The following is a 22,005-nucleotide window of genomic DNA, read 5'->3' as shown; positions in this document are numbered from 1 at the left end:
AAGTCTACGACTATGGCCGCGAAGTCTTTGATGTCGACATCGAAGCCTTCGAGACATATCTCCTCTTCTACCGACAGCAAACTCAACGTCAGCAAACAATCTAAAAGGTCAAAGCCATCAAAGTGTACAGCGGCTGCTTGCACCTCGACCCCTGAGAAACGACAGAAGCTGATCAACTTGACAAGGGATCGTACCCCGTCTCTGTCTGCAGTTCAACATCCTTTATTGGTACTGACTGCTGTCTCAACTTCAGACCAACCAATGGAAGTGGAACAAACTGCTGAAAGACCGGTGTCAACCCGGCCGTTAACACCGATACCGACCTTTGTCATATCCCCACTCTGGGACTCAGCTTCTCAGGCTTGGAGGCTGAGGAACTGGGCCAATTTGAGGTGATGAGAGAGGGTGTTCTAAACTGTCTTGAAAAACTAAAAATTAACAAATCGCCAGAGCTAGATAGCACCCACCCAAGAGTTCTGAAGGAATGACCATCTTAGAGAAGTTCTTACTCCCTTAACCCTATCAGTTTTCTGCTGCCACTTAAAGACCCTACCAGGTTTTTAATGTTTAATTGGATGAGTATTTGGGATCAGTTGCTTTTTTAAGTGGTTCTGTTCTGTTCTTTGAATATTAAATGCTCCTTTTACTTCATACATTACCTTTGGATTACATGAAAGGTAATTAGTGCATTCCGTAAATAAGTAACATTTTTGTCAGGTTCATCAACCTGGCAGGTTCTGGCTTACAGTGAATTGAATATGTGGTGTTTTTATTCTGAAATAATTTTAAAAACAAAAACAAAACCTGAGTCAGTCTTTACATGAAAACTTTGTTTCTAACCCTTTAGCAATTTTTGCCATCATGTTTTGAAAAGTACAGAAATTTACAGCATGATCCATCCTCCTGCAGGTACAAATGACATCCTTCTAGACTTGCCTGTGTTGCAGGAAGTGCCTGTTGCGATTTAGTATTGTTGAGTTGAGTGCTTCTCTGGCCTTTCATTTAAGCACTCATGTATCCCTTTTAAAATATAGTAAATGCAACCCTGTTTGGCCATTTTCTTTTGAGAGGTTTACTCTTTCTCCTCTAACGGTGGAATGTGCAGCTCTTGTTTTTTCCCCCTCACAGGCAAGTTCAAAACAGCTTCTCTCCCACAGGAAGATTATCCTACATACAAAGTTATCCCCCACTGCCCCGTTATGTTGTAGTATCTTGCACTACTAATACACAATTGTAAAGGGAACGTAGCACCTCACATCGAATTGCTTCAAAACAATTATTCACTGTACAAACCCTTATTTGACGTTCTTTTGATTTTCATTTAACACAGCCTTCAATTAAATGATTCCATATGGAGTTCATATTTTTTGTTTCAAATCTTTTCTGCAGTTGTTCCTGTGATTTTAAAAGGACTGTCCTATGATGAGAAGAGGGGAGCCTGCAGTGTTGGCTCAAATGTACGGGATGCCGCTTGCTATATAAGTTGGGCTTTTGCTCGTGCCTATGATCCCTTGGAACTGAGGCCATTTGTTAATCAAATTTCAAGGTAAGTTACTGTAAATAAAACCTTGTTTTATTTATATGGATGGGAGAGATTTCAGAAAATTAACTATGGAACAAAATGTATATTTAAATGTGCTAATAAGTCATATAACATTAATGCAAAACCCACCTTATTTAAAATAATTTGGCAAAATATTTCACAGTAGTGGAAGCTGTTACTGGCTAAGTTTAGTTTGAATCAGAAATCATTTTGCTCTTGTACTAACTAGCAAGAATGGGCCGAGCTGCCAAATGTTGTTGGTTTTGACTTCCATTTTCTTTGAGAAATATTTGTGGGCTTCTTAAAGGAGAGTGGGGAAAAATGTCAAACCATTGTCTACAGATTATTTTACTTGACATATTGTGAACTCTGTCCATAATATGCTGCTCTGCCACCAATATATACATTTTGCATAAAGGACACTTCAACATAAACTTTAAAAATTTATGTGTGTGCAGTCAGCCCTCACCAACCATGTGGGTTCCATTCTGGAAAAATCACTCCTGAACTCCAGAAAATCACCCCCTGACCCCCAGAAATTGCAAAAAACCCACCCCAAATTGTCCGGAAATCTTGACATACTCGTCATACTCAGGCCACGTTTGGTGAGAGCTGCCACAATTTCCCAGTTGCGGATACTTAAAACTGTGATTGGGAAACCGAGGCCATTTGTTAATCAAATTTCAAGGTAAGTTACAGTAAATGAAACCTTGTTTTATTTATATGGATAAATAAATGGCGAAGGATGACTGTAATGTCATAAAAGGCCTGAGTCTTCATATAATGTATCTTCTTGGCTGCTCTCAGATCCTCTACCTATTCTCTTTTATGAATATATCACTACTACTCTTTATTTACCTGAAATACATTTCCTAGGATTACAATGCTTCTTACCAACCAGTTCCAAATTCTACAGAAATTCAGTCACCAAGTTCAGAACAAAGCATGCAAATCAAGCAATGTTAGGTAATAGGTTTTTGAAGGCTACTGATTTATACAGTTGAGGTTTCTGTTATGCCTGTGTAGTATGGTGTATAGTTTTTTACTGGAAGACCTCTGTTTAACTCTCTACTTAGCCATAAGATTTGATAGGTTAACTTTAGGCAAACACTGTTTCTCAGCCCAACTCATCTGATAAGGTTGTATGAGGAAGAACATAAGAACAGCCCTGCTGGATCAGGCCCAAGGCCCATCTAGTCCAGCGTCCTGTTTCACACAATGGCCCACCAGATGCCTCTGGAGAGCCCACAGGCAAGAGGTATGTGCATGCCCACTCTCCTCTGTTGCTCCCCGGAACTGGTATTGAGAAGCATCATGCTTCTGAGGCTGGAGGTGGCCCACAGCCACCAGACTAGCAGCCATTGATAGACCTGTCCTCCATAAATTTGTCTAAGCCCCTTTTAAAGCCATCCAAGCTGGTGGCCATCACCAGATCCCATGGCAAGGACTTCCATAGATTAATTATGTGCTGTGTGAAGAAGTACTTTCTCTTGTCAGTCCTAAATTTCCCAACCTTGAGTTTCATGGGTTGACTCCTGGTTCTAGTGTTGTGAAAAATTTATCTCTGTCTCCACTACATGCATAATTTTATTTACCTTAATCATGTCTCCCCTTAGTTGCCTCTTTTTCATAGTAAAGAGCCCCAGATGCTGTAGCCTTGCCTCATAAGGAACGTGCTCCAGGCCCCTGATTATCTTGGTTGCCACATCTTCTGCACCTTTTCCAGTTCAACAATATCCTTCTTAAGATACGTTTACCAAAACTGTATGCAGTACTCCAGATGTGGCCGCACGATAGATTTGTACAAGGGCATGATCATATTAGCATTTTTAGTTTCAATTCCCTTCCTAATAATCCCTAGCAAGGAATTGGGCTTTTTCACAGCTGCCGTGTACTGAATTGACACATTCAATAAGCTATCCACCACGACCCCAAGATCTCTCTCCTGGTAAGTCACTGAAGCTCAGATCCCATCAGCATATATGTGAAGTTGGGGTTCTTTGCCCCAATATGCATCACTTGACACTTGCTTACATTGAACTGCATTTGCCGTTTTGTCGCCCATTCCCCCAGTTTAGAGAGATCTTTTTGGAGCTCCTCACAATCTTCTGTGGATTTCACTACCCTAAATAGTTTAGTGTCATCTGCAAATTTGGCCACTTCACTGCTTACCCCAACTTCTGGATAACTTATGATCAAGTTAAAGAGCACTTGTCCCAGTACCGACATCAACAACTTTATTTGTTGGCCACCTCATAACAACGATTTTCTGAATGGCTCATGAAGTAAAACAATAAAGCAACAATGGAATAAAACATACAATAAAAAGCACACTAAAACAAAACAAGATTATAATAAAATACAAAAACATTTTCAAAAACTTTTTTTTTAAAGATCTGAGTGAACAGAATGGTCTTCACTGGTGTCTAAAAGAACAAAGTGATAGTGCCAGGTGAGCCTCACTGAGGAGACTATTCCATAAATGGGGTTCTACCACCAAAAAGGCCCCTCCTTAGTAGCCACCTGCCTCACCGCATTTGTCAGTGTTACTCAGAGAAGGGATACAATGGAATAATCTCCAGTATGCTGCCTTGATCTCCATGGAGCAAGAGCAGCATGTTGAAGCTAAGCCAAAAATGGCCCCTTCATAGGAACATAGGCAGCTGCCATATACCGAGTCAGACCATTGGTCCATCTAGCTCAGTATTCTCTACACACACTGGCAGCGGTTTCTCTAAGGTTGCAGGCAGGAGTCTCTCTCAGCCCTATCTTGAAGATGCCAGGGAGGGAACTTGGAACCTTCTGTATGCAAGCATGAAGGTGCTCTTCCCACAGCAGCCCTATCCCCTGAAGTGAATTGCTTGCAGTGCTCACATCTATTCAAATACAACCAGGGTGGACCCTGCTTAGCAAAGGGAACAATTAGTGCTTGCTACCACAAGACCAGCTCTCTTCCCTGCCCCATTTCCAGAAAGTGAAAATGGGAAATATTTTGATAAACATAGGAGTGATAGAGTGAAAGGGGAGGCCCGGCCAGTGGCAAGGTCCTCCTGGTTTGTGATGACATGGTATAATTCACAGGAACATTTGAGGGGGGAAATGGCAGCTGACAGTTGATAGCCTCTTGGAGGACTGCTGTTGAAACCCACAATAATGAACTAAGGAAGCCCAACCAAAAAAAAAAAAAAAATTAATGTAAGGACGTCTGTCCCTTCCGCCCTTCCCCCTGCACAATTTGAGGCAAACATTCTCTTTTGAGCTTTGGCTTAACCCAACCCTTCCACATATATGAGAACTAAATAAGATAATTATATTCGTGAACTTTGACCCTGATTTTATTTAATGGGGTCTCTCATGAGACTATTGCAGTATTAAAACCAATGAGTTCTTTGCTTTCTCTCCTCTAATGTAACCCAATGCTAAAACCAGCCCCATATCTCTGCTGCAAATCTCAGTTATATCCAGGTGATGTGATAACTTCTGCAATAAAAAACGCTGTGCTAGACATAAGATGACAGCATGATCATCTTGAGCATGTTACAGTTTCCTTGCCTGAGAACAGAGGCTTTCTTTCTGAGTCATCTGGGAATAATTTCTGAGGGTCTTCAGTCGCACACGTGCACTTTATTCAGACATGTGCTTTTTGCTTTAATTCAGTATTTAAAGTATTGTTATTAAAATATCGCCACACACAACCTTACATGAAGGGATTTCACGAGATCTATGACTGAAACATATGTTGAACTGATTCTCATGCAATCAGTTTTTTAGGCGAAGGTAGAAAGTGATGCTGGCAACTTGAATGTGCCCACAGAGCTTGTATCTGCTTTTGGATCACATCGGCACTACTCTAAATAAATATTTATCCATTTTCTGGGAAATAATATTTTTCTGTTGAGGTCCAGAAAAGCCAACTGTCTTTTCTAGTTGCAATAACTTAGAGTAGAGATTTATTTCCCAGCTCCCACACTGAGACTCTTTTCAGCATGACACACAGTTTCACCTGTATTAGCACACCTTGATTTGCAGCCAATCATATACCTTTTCTTTCTTGTCTCTCAGTTCTAGTCTTAGGTGTGTCACTCTTTCAGGCTGAGAAGAGTCATCTATTTGGCCACAAACAAATTGTTGCTACCTTTTTGAAAATGAACAATTCAGCATCTTGGAACAAATCTCTTTAAGTTCAAAACTATATAGATTACACAGTAATGTGCATACTCTATCTGGAAGAATGCAAATTAAAGGATGCAAACATGAAGATGGACTTTGTTAGTGCAGTTTTGTCACTCTTGTGGTTTTGTTTCGCTTCTAGATCCCTTTTGAATTCTTATCTTGCAAATATCTCCATGTGCGCTTTCAGTTTGATGCAGTGCACGCCTCGTTTCTCTCTGTGTGTTCAGCAGTGCACACACAGAATGTCGCACACAGAAAGAATGTTGCATATGCTATCTTCCATTTGTTGCTTATGTACAGCATGTGATATTTTTGAAAACAAATGGAGTGCGTAAAAATGCTAGTTAGACCTTTTCCCCACAAATATAGACTTTCTCAATAAACCATTATGTGCAAAACAGTATAATGTTCTAACAGGTTATTTAAAACCTCTTGTGGAGGAAGCTAGTATGAATTGAATGTTCATACGTAGGGTTAATTCTTAGAGCTTCAGTTGTCACTTGCTAAGAAATTCCATTCACCTGAATTGCTAGATAATTTTATTTCTTTGATATTAGTGAGGAAAATAATGGCTGAGAATAGTAATTGGAAAGTGAAGCTTTCGTTAAGACTCGAAAGCTCCCCCTTTACCTATGCTCCAGAACAGTACCATTTTTCAACTCAGAAGAAATTGATGACAGTGTGGGAGTGCAGGCAGATCAGTCTTCCCTGGAGTGTACAGCCTGGTGAGAAGAAAAGAGGGGTGTGACTGTCCTGTAAACTCCACTTAGCCCTAGGGCAAGCCTAGCTTGCAGAATCAGGAAATATGAATATTGCTTAGAGCTACATCTTGTGCTCTGATGAAATGCTGAGAATAATTTCCACACGAAGAATATATTTGTTGCCTGACTACTTCATTTTGAATAACAATTTTTGTCTGTTACATGTTGGGTAACATTTGTACTTCGTAACTGCATTTTCCATAACTGCTTCTCTTGCTTTTGAAACAAATTAAGGGGCCTTTTAGAGTAATAATCCAGTTATGTCTTTCAACAGGCATACATATTTGCCTTCCCATGGCTTTATCATAGTGGCTTTGGCATTCTTTCTGACCGGAGTAATTCTTTTTTGCTTTGATCCAAATTTCACAGAATATGTTCTGGTGGAATTTGTTCAGGTGGGAGGGGAGGAACGAAAAAGGGCTTCTTGCTGAAATTCCTCACAATGTTGTCAGTGAGTCTGCTGGTGCCAGAGGAAGCATGAGTATTCCCACCACCACCACCACCACCACCAATTTAAACAATTTAACTCCATACTTTATGTAGGTAGCAGTTGCAGTAACATCAGATGCACTATATGTTTTTGTTTGTTTGTTTTTGTCTGCTGGCTCATGCTGGCCACCATTTAGCCTACTCTCTTTAAGTAAAGGAAGCTTATGAGATCACCTGGCATTGATTGTGTGTGTGTGTGTGTGTGTGTGTGTGTGTGTGTGTGTGTGTGTTCCCTTCAATCAACTCCATAATGCCTGGACCAGTATGAACCAAATTTGCTACAGCTGTAGGGACACATAGGGACACCTCAGTGTTGTAGTTTGTGATTATTCATTTACCCCAATTCAAGATGGCAGGCACATGGATTTTTAAGGTCCAAGTGGGCTAACTTGTGACCTGCGTAACCGATTTGAACCAAATTTGCTATGGCTGTAGGGACACATAGATATGCTTCAATGGTGTAGTTTCTGATGATGTTATCCACCCTTATTTAAGATGGCAGAAGCATGAGCGTTTGAGGCACAAATGTGCTAACTTGTGGACTGTCTAACTGATTTGAACCAAATTTGTTACAGCTGTAGTGAGTGGCACAAAGGGACACCAGCGACATAGTCTCTAATGATGTAATCCACCCCAATTCAAGATGGCAGACAAGTGAACATTTGAGGCACAAGAGGGCTAAACTTGTGAACCGCCTAACCGATTTGAACCAAATTTGTACAGTGGTAGGGACACCTCAGTGGCATAGTTTGTGATGATGCCATCCACCCAAATTCAGGATGGCAGACATGCGAACATTTTAAGGCTGAAGTGGGCTAATTGTGAGGATGGTAATTTTCAATTAAGATTATAGTGGAAGGAAAGTAGACAGTGTATCTTGTTTAAAAGCCATAGAGTGCACTATAGAATGATGATACATCACCATATAGTGTAATTGCCGAATACATTCTCAGTGTGAATAAAGGTGCCTGATAGGAGCTAGATACTGAGGAGATTTCAAATGTTGTCGCCAGCACTTGCTGCACAAATACTGTTTTAAATTGTTTGAAGAGGACACCCATCCCTCTGCTGCCAATGGTAAGATCCTTGCTGAAATTGTGATAAATTTTGCCCCCATCCTTTGAAAATTACATACATGTTTTCCTCACTTTTCCTGCAAATTGGGCAGCAAAAATGAGAGACCTGTTTGGACTAATGCTAGTTTACACAAACAAGTAGTACCTATGATAAGGAAGTAATGCTGGCTTTCTTTTGTCCTTGATTGTTTGTGTTTATATATTTGTTGAGGAGCAAATGAGGACATATTTGTCTTCACCTGAAACGTTGTAGTATGAGTATTTACCAACAGAGATAAAACACTTTTTCTTGCAAGAATTAATAGCAAAAATATTTTACTGCCAGTAACTGATCGTGATGGAATTGTCCCCCTACAAATAGTGGTATATTTCTTGGTTATGTTAGAGTGTTATGAAATGTCGAGAATTTCATTACTCTAGTATAAAATAAGAAATGGTTTCTTAAAATCCATGCTATTGACAAAGGGACTGCTTGGTTCTTCGTGGCTCCTGTTGAGTTCTGTTGTTGGACAATATAAGTAGGCTGCAATATGAAACAAAGTGGGATGGGGGAACATCTTCTTACCTCAGTTGTGTCCTTAATTGTAGCCTGCTAGTCTTTGGCCAACCAGGATTGAAACATCTGAATTCAGCCACAGTTTCTGAGTTTTGGATATAATGTGGAACTGTGGCTTCTTTCAAAGTGAAAGTAAAAGCTCCCCACCTGCTCCTTATGTGTGAAGGAGGAAGAGACGGGAAATGAGAAACTGTGCTGCTCATAGAGACTTGTTCACATAGCCAAAAACCATAATTTTCTGTTGAGTCTGAACCAGGCTATAATTATGCTACATCATTGATGGGCTAGACATCTTTTGTTGTACTGTTTAAAGGCATTATATAACATTTCCCCCAAAAAACTTAAATATTCAAGAACTAATTTAAATGCTTAAATTTTGTCCAAACATATCTAAATGTTAAAACTTTATGTAATATATTTTCTCTTTTTAGTGCTCTGGTTATAGCTGCTGTATTTGACCGCGATATTAATTGCAGAAGAGCCGCCTCGGTAAGCTGTGACTTTACACATTCTAAACACGTCTGGTACTTGTATGGTGCTACAATAGTATGGCAACACAAGTTGCCCTTGTTATTTGCGGAGGTTCCATTCTCGCCTTTAACCATGAGTATGGAAACCTCAAATAAAGGAACCTCACCCCTCTGGGAATCTAGGAGTTATGTTCCTACCAAAAAATAAAATAAAAGCCAAACAAGTGGGAGCGGGAAGAAATAAGAGAAGAAATGAACAGTACTCTCCAGGAATCCAGAAATGTCCCGGAAAACCCTTGTTGTTGTTTTCCTATCAAAGGGTGGGATAAATTATTCTAGCCCTTTTTTCTTTCTCCTGCCAACTAGAGCTTAACCTGTTGGTGCTTAATTCAGATTTTATGTGTATGCACGCGCACACACATGCACAGACACACACACACTCTTATAGTTAAAAACAACAAACCATGTAGAAATATTTTAGATAAATCAGATATGTAAATCATCTGGGTCTTGTTGATTTTGTTTCTGGTGTGGAAATAAGTGGTCTACCCCTCTCCTGTGTAGGTATTTGACACTTTGCTGAGTGGTGTTCTCATTCTCCTACCCTCTGGTTTATTTAGCTGACACAGAGACTTATGCAAAAGAGGCAAACAGTTTGGTCAAGTTCTCCTTTAGCTTGAGGATGGGAAAACCTCATTTGGAAAAAACATCACCGTCTTTGGTGTGTCAACCTTACTGCTTTTTCTGTGATGAACTGTGTTGTAATCATAGCTGCAGGCAAACCCTGCATACAGTCTACCTTTCATGTCTAACCCTACCAACACTCCTTGTTGCAACGAAAAGGAGGTTGAAACAGAAACTGCTTAGGAGGAATTTATGGAAAGTAGGTATTCAGTGCTTAAGAAAACTCTTGTGTGATACGTTCTCTTAAAACAGTTTAAAACATCTAGTAGTAGTTTAAATATCACTTTTCCATGTGCAAAGCCTTTATTTTATCTCTCCTTGAGAGACCATTATTCTCATTTTTATGCAGAGAGGTCTCTGAAATTGAAGTACTTGATGTAGCACTCTCTAGCAGTGTTTCCTCTAATTTTTTTCATCCGTGTGAGTGGAATGCTTTTTGTTCTGGGCAGCAGTATTAAGGTAGTGTGCATACATGTGCATTATTATGTGCCACAACACACACACTCACACATATGTGTGTATTTTACAACTATCTTCTATTTATCTGTCTTCTGTTTTAATAGCAATTGTATTTGCCATTGATGGTTAAAAGTGGCCTATAAAATAATAAAAACTAGCTGGGCTGGATGCAGAGCATCTGCGCCTCAGGCTGGCCCACCCACTGCCGCTGTTCCCCACCACCAGCATGCCCGGCTTTCTGGCTGGCCAGCCGGCTGGCTGCTAGCTCCGCCCCCCTGCTGCCCGCTTCTCACCCTTCCCCCACACTTTCTGGTGGGCTAGCTGGCCAGCCCGCTTCCCCCCCCCCACGCTTTCTGACTTGTGGGCCAGCCGGAAAGCCGGCCTGCCACCTCCTCCTCCCAACTGCCAGGCCAGGCCAGCCCGCCACCACCTCCTCCGGCTGACCAGTGGCCAGGCCAGTGCCACGCCAGCCCACTGCTGCCTCCTCTCGCTTCCTCCCAGCAGCCAAGCCAGGCCGGCCCACTGCCACGTCCTCCGGCCAACCAGCAGCCAGGCCAGGGCCAGGCTGGCCTACCTCCACTCCTCTTCCCGGCCCAGGCTGGCCCACCAGAATCACTTGTTTAAGCAAATGGTCACTACTTTTTTGAATAGGTTATTGATGTAGTAAACATAGTTGCTCTCTGTTCAGAGTAACACTCTGCATTTGTTATGTGGGCTGTCTCCATTTCTCTTACTCTTTATTTCCATTAAAAACAACAACACCAACCATCAGTATTTACATTAACAAAGATTTAAATGTTGTTAGACCACAAGGATACATCCAGTTAAGACCATGAGGTGGAGAAGTCAGTGACTTGTTGAGTGCAGCTATTCCTAACTAGTTGGGATTCAAAAGGCCTTTTAGGTGTGCAGACCATTAGGCTTGCACATGGCTAATATGGTGTTTCTCTGTTTTTGACCTAATAGCAGATTATCTTATACTACACCGCAAGTTGCATTTGAAGCTGCCCTGAGTTTTGGAGGCAGCTTGCTTATCACCATGAGTGGGAGGAAGAAAACACCAAGGAGAGGAACTGAGTTTCATGCAGAGCTGCCCATATTGGCTCTCATGATGCGCATGACAAGGCGGTGTTGCTGTTCAACTGATGCTGCTGTGCACGTGGAAGTCAGCCTGGTATTGTTGTGCACCTACTTAAAACAGCTTGCCTGCACTTGCACACAGAACCAGTTTCCAGCATAAGTAGCAGCACTGCACAAGTGCAGTGGCATTGTCTTAAGTAATACAAGTGTGCAACCACTCAGTGCCACCAGTGCTGATTTTCACATGTGCAGCAGCACTGGCTGATTGGGAATATATGTGGGCTGCTGCTTTTGGATCTCTATATCTACAATGTGTATACCCTCATCAAAATATCACTGCATGGATCTGGTACTTCACATGGTTGAGAAGTGTTTGTTTCTGCATCTACAAGCAGTAGGAGTTTTCTAAGGATCTTAGGAGCTACATTTGATGCATGTGTAGAAAATAAAAGTATGCCTGATGCTTATATGACACTAAGGTGTGGGCATATTGCATATTTTATTTAGAAAGCAGAATCTCTCTTAATATTAATAATTATTGCATTATTAAATCAGGAATCAGTAACTGAAAATATTGCTGCTACTGATTTTTTTTAAAAAACGAATATAGCATTTTCCCATGACATAACAAAAGGTAGTAGAAATAAGTAGCCACTAGCATTTTGGATACCTACCAGCAGTTCAAGCTAAGACAGATTTAACATGACTCAACACCAAAATTAAAGATTAATTTAGTAAACCAATTCCCTCCTGCACCTTCCTAACAAAGTCATTGTTTCATTCAAATTTAATGTACATATTTGAGTGTTAACAAGCCTGCTGAATTCATTTTTCTCCAAACTGTTATTTTCAGAGAGTAGAACAAATTGATAAGCATAATTTGTGTAATTTAAGGCTTGTTAATTTGAAATGATGGGCATGCTGTATTATGAAGTTAAAAATGCACTGAACTGCCCCAAGATATGTGCTAAGTTTTCTTTTGAAGTCTGTGTGGGAATTGAACTCACTTACATGAAAATTTGGAAACAGGCTGAGATTTCATCTTTGCTGTATGTTATAATGGCAGAAAGAGTGGTTTACCTGAAGACAGTTTTTGCTGTTTAGTGTAAGCTTTTGAAGATCACTTTTAATTTTTAATATTAGACAAACTTAAACAATAAACTCTTCTGAAACATAACTAATTTATTCAGCCCAATTAATCCATCATAGCTAAGAGATTTTTTTTAGACGAATTATGGTTTAAGCATCCATTTTTTAATTGTGTCATTGTTTCAGTATGAACATTTAAAAGTAATGGTTTAGAGGTAATGGGACATAATTGCACGTACAAGAAAGAATGTGCTTGGCAACTTCTTAGGAAATAATTTATACAGATGGCAACTTCCAGCCCATTTCCAAATCTCGCAATTCTAGAAAAAAAAATGTTTAGGCTGTATAATACTAATACAAGCACTGGATAACTTTGTGCATTCACAATTCACTCACTCTGTTCACAGTTCAGTCCCTCTGTACTTATGGGCACTTTAGTTATCTCAGTACCCATTAGGTAATGAGACCTGAGTGAATTCTGCATGTGGTGCTACTACTGAGGATCAGGCGAAGACTTTAATATACTGTAACAAGTGGGTTTTTTTCTGCCATTAATACCATGAGGAACTATCTTCATTGATTCACTGGGACACTTCAGTGCAAAAGTAGCTACTTCACTGAAGCAACATATCCTGGCCAACTGACTTCACTATCCAGTCACATGGAATGCATATGATTTTCATAGAAACAGGGACAAAGTGTATTTGTGTGTAGGGGGGAATAACTTTTGTGTAGATCATATGGAAATAAAGATGGAACCCATACAGATAAAAATGACCAAGCTACCCTGGGTTTAGTGCTTCTATCCTAGGTGGCCAGATTTGGCTTTTAAAAAGTCAAATTCTGGTTTATGGCCCATTTGACCCACGCGTATACCCCTTAGGTTCTGGCAACTCTGTGTTCTATCTATCTATCTATCTATCTATCTATCTATCTATCTATCAATCAAACATATTTTTTGTACCACCCAAAACTTGCATCTCTGGGCGGTTTGCAATAAAACAATACAAATAACAAAAAAAGTTAAAACACTACAACAATTTAAAAAATTTAAAACAATGTTATTACTATTAAAATAGTATTTAATTAAAAGCTTGGGAGAACAGATGCATCTTTAAGGACTATTAAAAGGTTGTCAGAGATGGGGAGTCTCTTATTTCATCAGGGAGCACATCCCAAAGCTTTGGGGCAGCAGTGGAGAAAGCCTGTACTTGAGTAGCCACCAGGTGGACCTTTCCTGATTATCAGTGGGTGGTGGGGTTCATGGTGAAGAAGACATTCTCTTAAATACCCAGGGGCTAAGCTGTTTAGGGCTTTAGAGGTAATAACCAGCACCTTGTATTTGTCTGGGAACTTATTGGAAGCCAGTGTAGCTCTTTCAATACGGAAGTAATATGGTTTCTCCGAGATCACCCAGAGACCAACCTGACTGCTGCATTCTGGACCAACTGTAGTTTCTAGACTACATACAAAGGCAGCCCCACATATAGTACATTGCGGTAGTCAAGAATGGAGGTTAAAATCATATGTACCACTGTTTTGAGGTCATTCATCTCAAGAAACTGACTCAGCTGGCATATCAGCCAAAACTGATAGAAGGCACTTCTGGCCACCCCTTTAACATGGGACACCAGGGAGAGGCTTGGATATGTGAACTCAAAATATGTTATTAGTTGCCACAAATTCTTATTTTCAAAAGCTCAGTAAATTTGATTATAGATCACAGGAATGTAACATCATAATATTAATAAGCACAAACACACTTGATTTCCCAAGTGATGAAAAAGGCTCAGGGCAGTCTTTGTATGGGCAGTTTCCAACTATGAGCACACAGAGATCATTTTACCAACCATTCTACCATAAAAATTACCACATATTGGCAATTATTGTGAGGTAAGATTCTCTTTACCAACTGATATGATAATACAGACGATTAAGCTATCCTATTATACGACATTCTTTCTCGTATTCTTTCTCGTATTCGGGCCAACAATTCAATGTCCACAATTACTGTAGTGTCTGATGCAGAGGTGTCCAGCAGCTCCTCTTGTGTGGTTAGGTTGGATCAGTTCTAGTTTGTGACTCCTGAGGATGTGGAAAAGCTGATTGGATGGTACGGCCTACCACCTGCACTCTTGGCCCTTTCCCAACATGATTTATACTATCTGGCGGGGGGTTGCTGTAGAAGGCCTGGCAGAAATTAAAATGCTTCTCTGAGGGAGGCCAGGATGCCTCCTTTCCTTTAAGGAGGCAATTATTAGACATCTTTTGAAGAAACCTGCATTAGATCCCTCAGAGCTAAGTAACTACAGGCATTTCTCCAACCTTCCATGGCTAGGCAAGGTAAGTGAGAGGATGGTGGCCTCCCAGCTCCAGACAGTCTTGGAGGAGACTGGTTATCTAGACCGATTTCAAACTGGCTTTTGGGGGGCTATGGGGTGGCAACTGCCTTGGTCGGCCTGATGGATGATCTCCAATTGAGGACTGAGGAAGTGTGACTCTGTTGGTCCTTCTGGACCTCTCAGCGGATTTCGATACTATTGACCATAGTATCCTTCTGGAGCATCTAAGGGGGATGGGAGTGGGAGGTGCTGCTTTGTGGTGCTTCTGCTCTTACCTCTTGGGCAAGTTCCAGATGGGAACCCTTGGAAACTGTTGTTCTTCAAAATCTGAAGTTTTGTATGGTGTCCCTCAGGGCTACACAATGTCTCCGATCTTGTTTAACATCTACATGAAACCACTGAGAGAGATCATCAGGAGATTTGGTGCAGGGTGTTTTCAGTGTGCTGATGACACCCAAATCTATTTCTCCATGTTAACATCATGGAGGGCTGTGAAGCAGAAACACTCTGGCCAAGCAATTGTCAGTCTCCTTGTGTAGTTTATGAAAAGAGAAGGTGCATCTGAGAGTCATTACTATAAAAATCTTAAAACTTAATATTTGCCACACAAGCTTTTCCGGAAGCAAGTTGGAAAACCACCCTATCTCAGTACTTACATTCTAAGGGCATTGCCTTTTTCATTTCAACTGGAAAGCCTTGTGTCAGCAATAGAGGCCACTTTTGTGGGTGTGACTGTTTTTAATAAACGTGCATTCTTAAACTGTTGGCATGCAACATGCAGATTTAAAAGCACATTCACACATAAAGCAGCAGTGACAACTCCTCCTTGAGGGCATATTCAGCCAACAAAGCTGATTTTAATTTTTGAAATAAAGCCCATAGGTCATTTATACTGTTGCATGTTTGTTTTGAATTTATGATCTGGTGTTTGTCAGCAAGCTAACCTGACTCATTTTTATATGTTTGTTCTCTCTATTTGTAGGCTGCCTTCCAGGAGAATGTTGGTAGACAGGTACAGTAACTTAAAAAAAATCAACCCACTTTTCATTTAATTTCTTGTAAATCCACTGTAGCATAAAATTAAGTGTAGGCAGTGTGTCACTTGTAGAAGTGAAGTGAAGGTTTGGTGAATTTGGATAAATGGTTACAAAATGATGTAGTAATGCTTCTTGTGTACCTATTAAAAACATAATTATAATGTTTACTGTTTGCATACATTCTGGGGGAAAGCCTTCAGCTTCTTAAAAGGCAACATACTAACAATCTTACAGATCAGCACTAAAGTTAACTTAAATTTAGATCAGCTACTAGCTGTGTTCGAGCACTTGGTCACTGCATAAATGCAATGGAGGTGGGATGGGACACAGCTTTCATGAAAAATATTTTGTCCTAATTCTCAAGAGCAGTACATAGGAACATAGGAAGCTGCCATATACTGAGTCAGACGATTGATCCATCTAGCTCAGTATTGTCTACACAGACTGGCAGCGGCTTCTCCAAGGTTGCAGGCAGGAATCTCTCTCAGCCCTATCTTGGAGATACCAGGAAGGGAACTTGGGACCTAGATGCTCTTCCCAGAGCGGCTCCATCCCCTGAGGGGAATATTTTACAGTGCTCACACTTCTAGTCTCCCTTTCATATGCAACCAGGGTGGATCCTGCTTAGCTTAAGGAGTCAAGTCATGCTTGCTACCACAAGACCAGCTCTCCTCTTCAATAACTTCCCCCAGTATTATAAACAGTTGAGAAACTGTTAGATCACAGTGCAAGCATTGGAAAGAAAAGAGAGCGAATGCTCTTGATTGTACAGGAGAGGGAAAGTGCACCCTGCTCAAAGGAAAAAAATAAATTAATGCTTAATTTTGAAATCCTTTAGCACTGCTGTGAGAAAAAGCTTTGCACTATTTCTTCTTTTCTTGGGGGCTTAGTAGCTATGTGCACATCATATGCCTATTAAGTTATTTTAGGAGTAATGTAAACACCTCTGTACTCGAAGGGAAGAGACTGCTGTTTACCACCAGACATGCTGGAGGTGCTGTTTTAGTTTGTATTTTTAAAAGGGACAGGAACATAGGAAGCTGCCTTATACCATCGGTCCCTCTAGCAAAGTGTTGTCTACACAGATTGGCAGTGGATACTTCCAAAACTTTCAAAAAGAGAGAGAGAAAATGAGGGATAGTGGCGGTGTTGAAAGCTATGCGAGAGAGCCAGCGTGGTGTAGTGGTTAGAGTGCTGGACTAGGACCAGGGAGACCTGAGTTCAAATCCCCATTCAGCCATTATATTTGCTGGGTGACTCTGGGCCAGTCACTTCTCTCTCAGCCTAACCTACTTCACAGGGTTGTTGTGAAAGAGAAACTTAAGTATGTAGTACACCGCTCTGGGCTCCTTGGAGGAAGAGCGGGATATAAATGTAATAATAATAATAATAATAATAATGTCATGTCATTTTATTCTGAAAAACAGTTTATGTGGTCATGTAAATTAGTAGTTAGCAGTTGTTTTCAGAAGCATATTCCTCTAAACTTACACATCAAACTTAGTGGAACTTTGATTGAGAGACCAGAGAAAAGTGTCTGTGTGTTCTCTACTATCCTATCAGGATTGGTGGTGCAAACATGTGTATTCTTCTTGGAAATAAATTCCATTCTGTTCAATGGGACTTATTCCCAAGGAACAGTATTCAGTGTATTGTAGCCTCAGTCAATTATAATCCATTTGTGGAATAAACCCTTGTGCTATGATAATGTGTCATCAAATGCGCCGCCTCTATTATGAAATATGGGTATTGGGGATAATGTGTGCTTCTTGCCTTTTTCAGCATTTGTTTCTCTGTGAATCATTTATTTAACATTAGGGTTGTAGTCTTTCAGCATTCAAGTGCTGAGGAAGTTAGGATTATTAAATTAACAAATAAACCCAAACCCACCCCCTTCCCACATCCAATGATAGCTCGAGGTCAGTAATTTGCTTCCTTAGTATTATGTCAGGTTCACTATTTCACTTCTGAAAGCTTACCTAGTCTCTCTAACTCTCAAGCTTGACATTTCTCTGTGTGGATGCAGAAGAATCCTCTGTAGATCTAATTTCTTTCTTTGTGTGTGTGTGAGTGTGAGTGTATATATAATGACTTCTCCTGTATTCAAGAGAGCAGCTGTGAGACAAGTACTGATTCCAGAGAATAAACAGAGACCTGATAAAGAAAAAATGAGGGATGTAGTATTCCTTATGAGGGGCATGTGTTCGTGTGTGCAACTCATCTGCAGCAATATGGGTGATATGCTTTAAGGTATCCAAACACAGACTTTCTGTACTTTTCATAATCATACCAGTGAATTTTTTCAACATTAAGTGTGACTGTGAGGTTTTAAATCAAGTGTCAGTAAAAGAGCACACTAATAATAACAAACAGTAACAGTAACAAGATCTGAATTGTGGATGCTAGAAGCCTTTCAATTATTAGTTGGAAAGAAATATGACAGCCAAATTATCAGCCAAGGCTGAAGCAAAATCCATGATTTGACGTCCTGGTTCTCTTCAGACTTTTTTCCATAGCTGTAATTGGCCCTAGGTTTGGCTATTGGTTTTTTTTGTCTAGCACTTGCTCATGCTTAGTATGTTCAGTCCTTATTGCCTTAGGGTTTTGCCAACTTTTGCATTTAATATCAACTCTTGACTCCCACTGGGTCTGAAACTCAAACCACTCCCTTAAGTGTCTCTGCGCCCTGGGGTGGCTTTTGCCACACCTTTCATTGACGGGTTCTTACTGATGTGGCAAAACAGTCTGGTTAAGTATGCATGCAGCTCAGCTTAGTCCTCCATTCTACCAACACAACGTCTGGCAATTTCTCTTTTTGAACAGAGTGGCTGCATTTATTTGGCCTATATTGACAGATCTTCCCTTTCGTTTCTTACTGAGGTGGCCAAACTGTCTGGTTCACTTGATGAACATACTAGTGCTGGCCATGACACTACATTGCTTATAAGCTGGAAGGTGTGGTGAAGAAAATGTGAAGCAGAAAGGAGGGAGAAGGGCATTGCCTCTGGTGTGTCCCAAGTAAAACTGTGGCAAAGGTTTAGGATGTTCCAATTTCTTTGAGTGTTGTCATCCTAAAGATTTTCATAATTGCAAAACTACTCATATCATCATCTTGCATTGGTATGAATAAGCACCTTACCCTGACTTCACCGTGTATCAGGTGGGTGGTTTTCTCTGCTCCCAAATCTGTAGCTTTGCTTAGTTGATCGTACTCAGATTTATTGGGGAGAAGCAAATGTGTCATGTTCCAGTTCAAATAACTAAATTCTGTTAACTATGTAAATGATTCTTGCGTACTTGCATGACTGTACTGCTTTGAAATAAAATACATAAATTGTTTGCCAGTTTATTCCCATTTCTATATGAATTTTATATCGATTAAAGCAAACAGTCCACTTTCCAGACACCTCCATTGTGGGCACGTTTAAAGTAACAATTGTCTATACAGGTGGCCCTTGTTATCCATGGGGGTTCCATTCCTGCAAATTATCGTGGATATGGAAACCAGGAATAATGAAACCTTAACTTCATGGGGATTGGGGGGAGGGCTGAAAGTGCCTAAAAAGTGGGGAGAAATGAGAGTAGAACTGTATAGTAGCTTGCAGTGTTGCAGGGCTCCAGAAATGCCCACAACCCCCCCACCCCACCCCATCAGCTGAATTTTTGGCAAAACAATTTCCGGCCACTCCGCAACCACAAATAGGCAAATTTTAGCCTGTTTTCACATCACGGAAAAAGAAACTGGGTCTCTAGGACCCGTCCGTGGATGTGCAAAACTACGCTGACAAGGGCCACCTGTACTTGACTGTACACTTTGCTTGTATTGTATTGCAGGCTTAGTGGTGATGCCTCCCTCCACACAAAGACCACATTTTAAAGGGGTTGGCTTTCCACCAGGGGCATAGTGCCACTGCTGGTGCCCTGTGCTCAGCTGCTGTCAGCAGCCCGCAGCCCCCTAGCAACACACCCATGTCTGATGTCAGCTATGAAGGGTGTGTGGCTGTGTGCCTTGTTTGCGAGTAAATCAGAGCCAGCACCGTGTTTGCCGTGGCAGTGGAGAGTGCCTTTCCCTACTTGTAAAGGCAGGTTCCCGGCCAGACTGAAAACCCAGCACTGGTTGAAGCTTTTCAAAACAGAGCCACGCAGGATCTGGCCTGTTTGGGAACTAACTGAAGGCTTATAGAAACAGAAGTCCTTTAGATAATTTGTTGCAACCAGAAATCTGCCCAAAATATCTTTATTCCAAAGTCCTGGAAACTCTGAAATTTCTGTATATATTATTGCTCTTCACTAAATTTTAGAAATTTATGTAAAGCAGAAATGTATCTCTTTCTCTACAAGACATGCCCTAATGTTCAGAAAAGGCAATGAACCCTCCCTAGTGCAGAACTCCTAAATTCAAATGGCTTATATCCTATGCAATACTCTACCGTGGGAGAATATTTACATTTACAAAAGTAATTATAAAGTGTCAACAGATTGTGCATTCATGTGACGGGAGCCATTGTTTCAATTTTGTAACATTTGGGGCTATTGGATTAAATTTTTGCTTCACAGTGGTTTGAGGTGTTGCGATGCCTCTTCTTTCAGGAAAGATGTATTATTCCATAATATGACACTGAAGCAAATCAGGGTCAACTGAACAAAATGCCAGCTATCTGCCCTATATATCAACAATTAGGTGTGACACGGTGAATTTCCAAGCAATGATTGCATAGGTTCAGGTGTATTAGGAGTTAGAGAGCTGAATATCAGGTGCTTGATCCCGAGAGCAGTAGTCACCAAATGACTGCAGCAAGGAGTTGGTCTTGTGGTAGCCAGCATGAATTGTTCCCTTGCTAATCAGGGCCCACCCTAGTTTGTATTTGAATGGGAGATTACATGTGTGAGCACTGTAAGATATTCCCCTTAGAGGATGGGCCGTTCTAGGAAGAGTACTAGCATGCAGGAGGTTCCAAGTTCCCTGCCTTGGCATCTCCAAGACAGGTGAGAGAGACTCCTGCCTGCAACCTTGGAAAAGCTGCTGCCAGTCTGTGTAGACAATATGAGCTAGATGGACCAATGGTCTGACTTGGTATAAGGCAGCTTCCTATGTATTCTAAAATTCTGGATGTTTGGTACTATGAAATAAAGCCTTGTTAACTATAGCTATGAACTCAAAGCTTATGTTCTTCAGTATCTATAGATATGCTTCTCTTAGGCGTACCTGTTTATAATCCCACGTGTGGCAGCTCTCACGAGAGTTGCCGAGCACCTATGGATAGTGGCAGGGACAGGTGGATGGTGGCCAGGGAGGCTGGCAGGCAGTGAGGGAAAGCAGTGGCAGGTGGGCGGTGAGGGAACGCCCTGCCGGCGGGTGGTGATAGAAAGTGGACTGGGAGGGGGAGAACGGACTGGGGCTGATGGGCGGGGGAGAACGGACTGGGGCTGAAGATGAAATGAAGATTGGGGAGAGACAGGGAGAACTAAGGGCACAGACACTCTGTGCCAGATCAGCTAGTATGATTTATTTTATAATGAGAAATAAATTCAGATACAATCCTTGACCTAGGTGTATTCTGTTTCTTAGGGTCTGACAGATAGTAATGCCTGATTTAAATATTCTTTTGCACAAAACTACTTATATGGTGCTATGATATGAAATTCATGCAATAACACATTTTTATAGGTTACATATATGCATTTTCAGTATCACAGTCAGCTTTGGATAATTAGCTAAGTAAGAGTATATGGTCATATGGAGATGAATGAAATACCAAATTAAAGTATAGAATACACACACACACACACACACACACACACACACACACACACACCCCACCCCCAATTACTCAGGACCAGGGAAAACTACTGGTGGGAAAGGGTGCAGAGAATGGAGGGGACAGCACTATCTGAATGGTGATTGACTTTTGAGTAGTGTGAATGAATGTGCAGGGAAGTGGTAAGAAAACTGAATGTGTGAGTAGATAAAAGAAGTACATATGTGTGAAAAGGTGCGTGAGTAGTATGGAAGAACAAACACAAATATGGTGTCACAGGCAAAAAACACATATATGAATTTCTGAAGGGCTTTAGTTGTACAGGCTCTTCTATATAGGGTATATAAATATAAATGTTCTGTTGTTCTAATATTGTGGTTTGTTTAAATGTTAACCACTGTGGGCATTATGCTATAATAAAATGGAGAGATATAAATTCCGATAATGAAAATAAATAAAATATTTGTATGTAAATTCAATTATGCAG

The 22,005-nt window shown here is 40.8% G+C and overlaps 1 protein-coding gene across 4 annotated transcripts in view; it reads left to right on the top strand.

Moving 5' to 3' along the window:
* TBCD (tubulin folding cofactor D) overlaps window positions 1-22,005 on the top strand; it is a 218,846-nt gene that overhangs the window by 124,578 nt on the left and 72,263 nt on the right. For all 4 annotated transcript variants that reach the window (XM_053293259.1, XM_053293260.1, XM_053293262.1 and 1 more), the window contains exons 15-17: window positions 1,390-1,546; window positions 9,030-9,087; window positions 15,705-15,734. In XM_053293259.1, coding sequence (XP_053149234.1) covers window positions 1,390-1,546; window positions 9,030-9,087; window positions 15,705-15,734 — 245 coding nt within the window. The remainder of the gene's footprint in view (window positions 1-1,389; window positions 1,547-9,029; window positions 9,088-15,704; window positions 15,735-22,005) is intronic.

Source organism: Hemicordylus capensis, chromosome 2 (assembly GCF_027244095.1).
Source record: "Hemicordylus capensis ecotype Gifberg chromosome 2, rHemCap1.1.pri, whole genome shotgun sequence".
Taxonomy (NCBI): Eukaryota; Metazoa; Chordata; class Lepidosauria; order Squamata; family Cordylidae; genus Hemicordylus; species Hemicordylus capensis.
The sequence above is the reverse complement of the archived record's forward strand: the minus strand, read 5'-3'. Positions and strand labels throughout refer to the sequence as shown.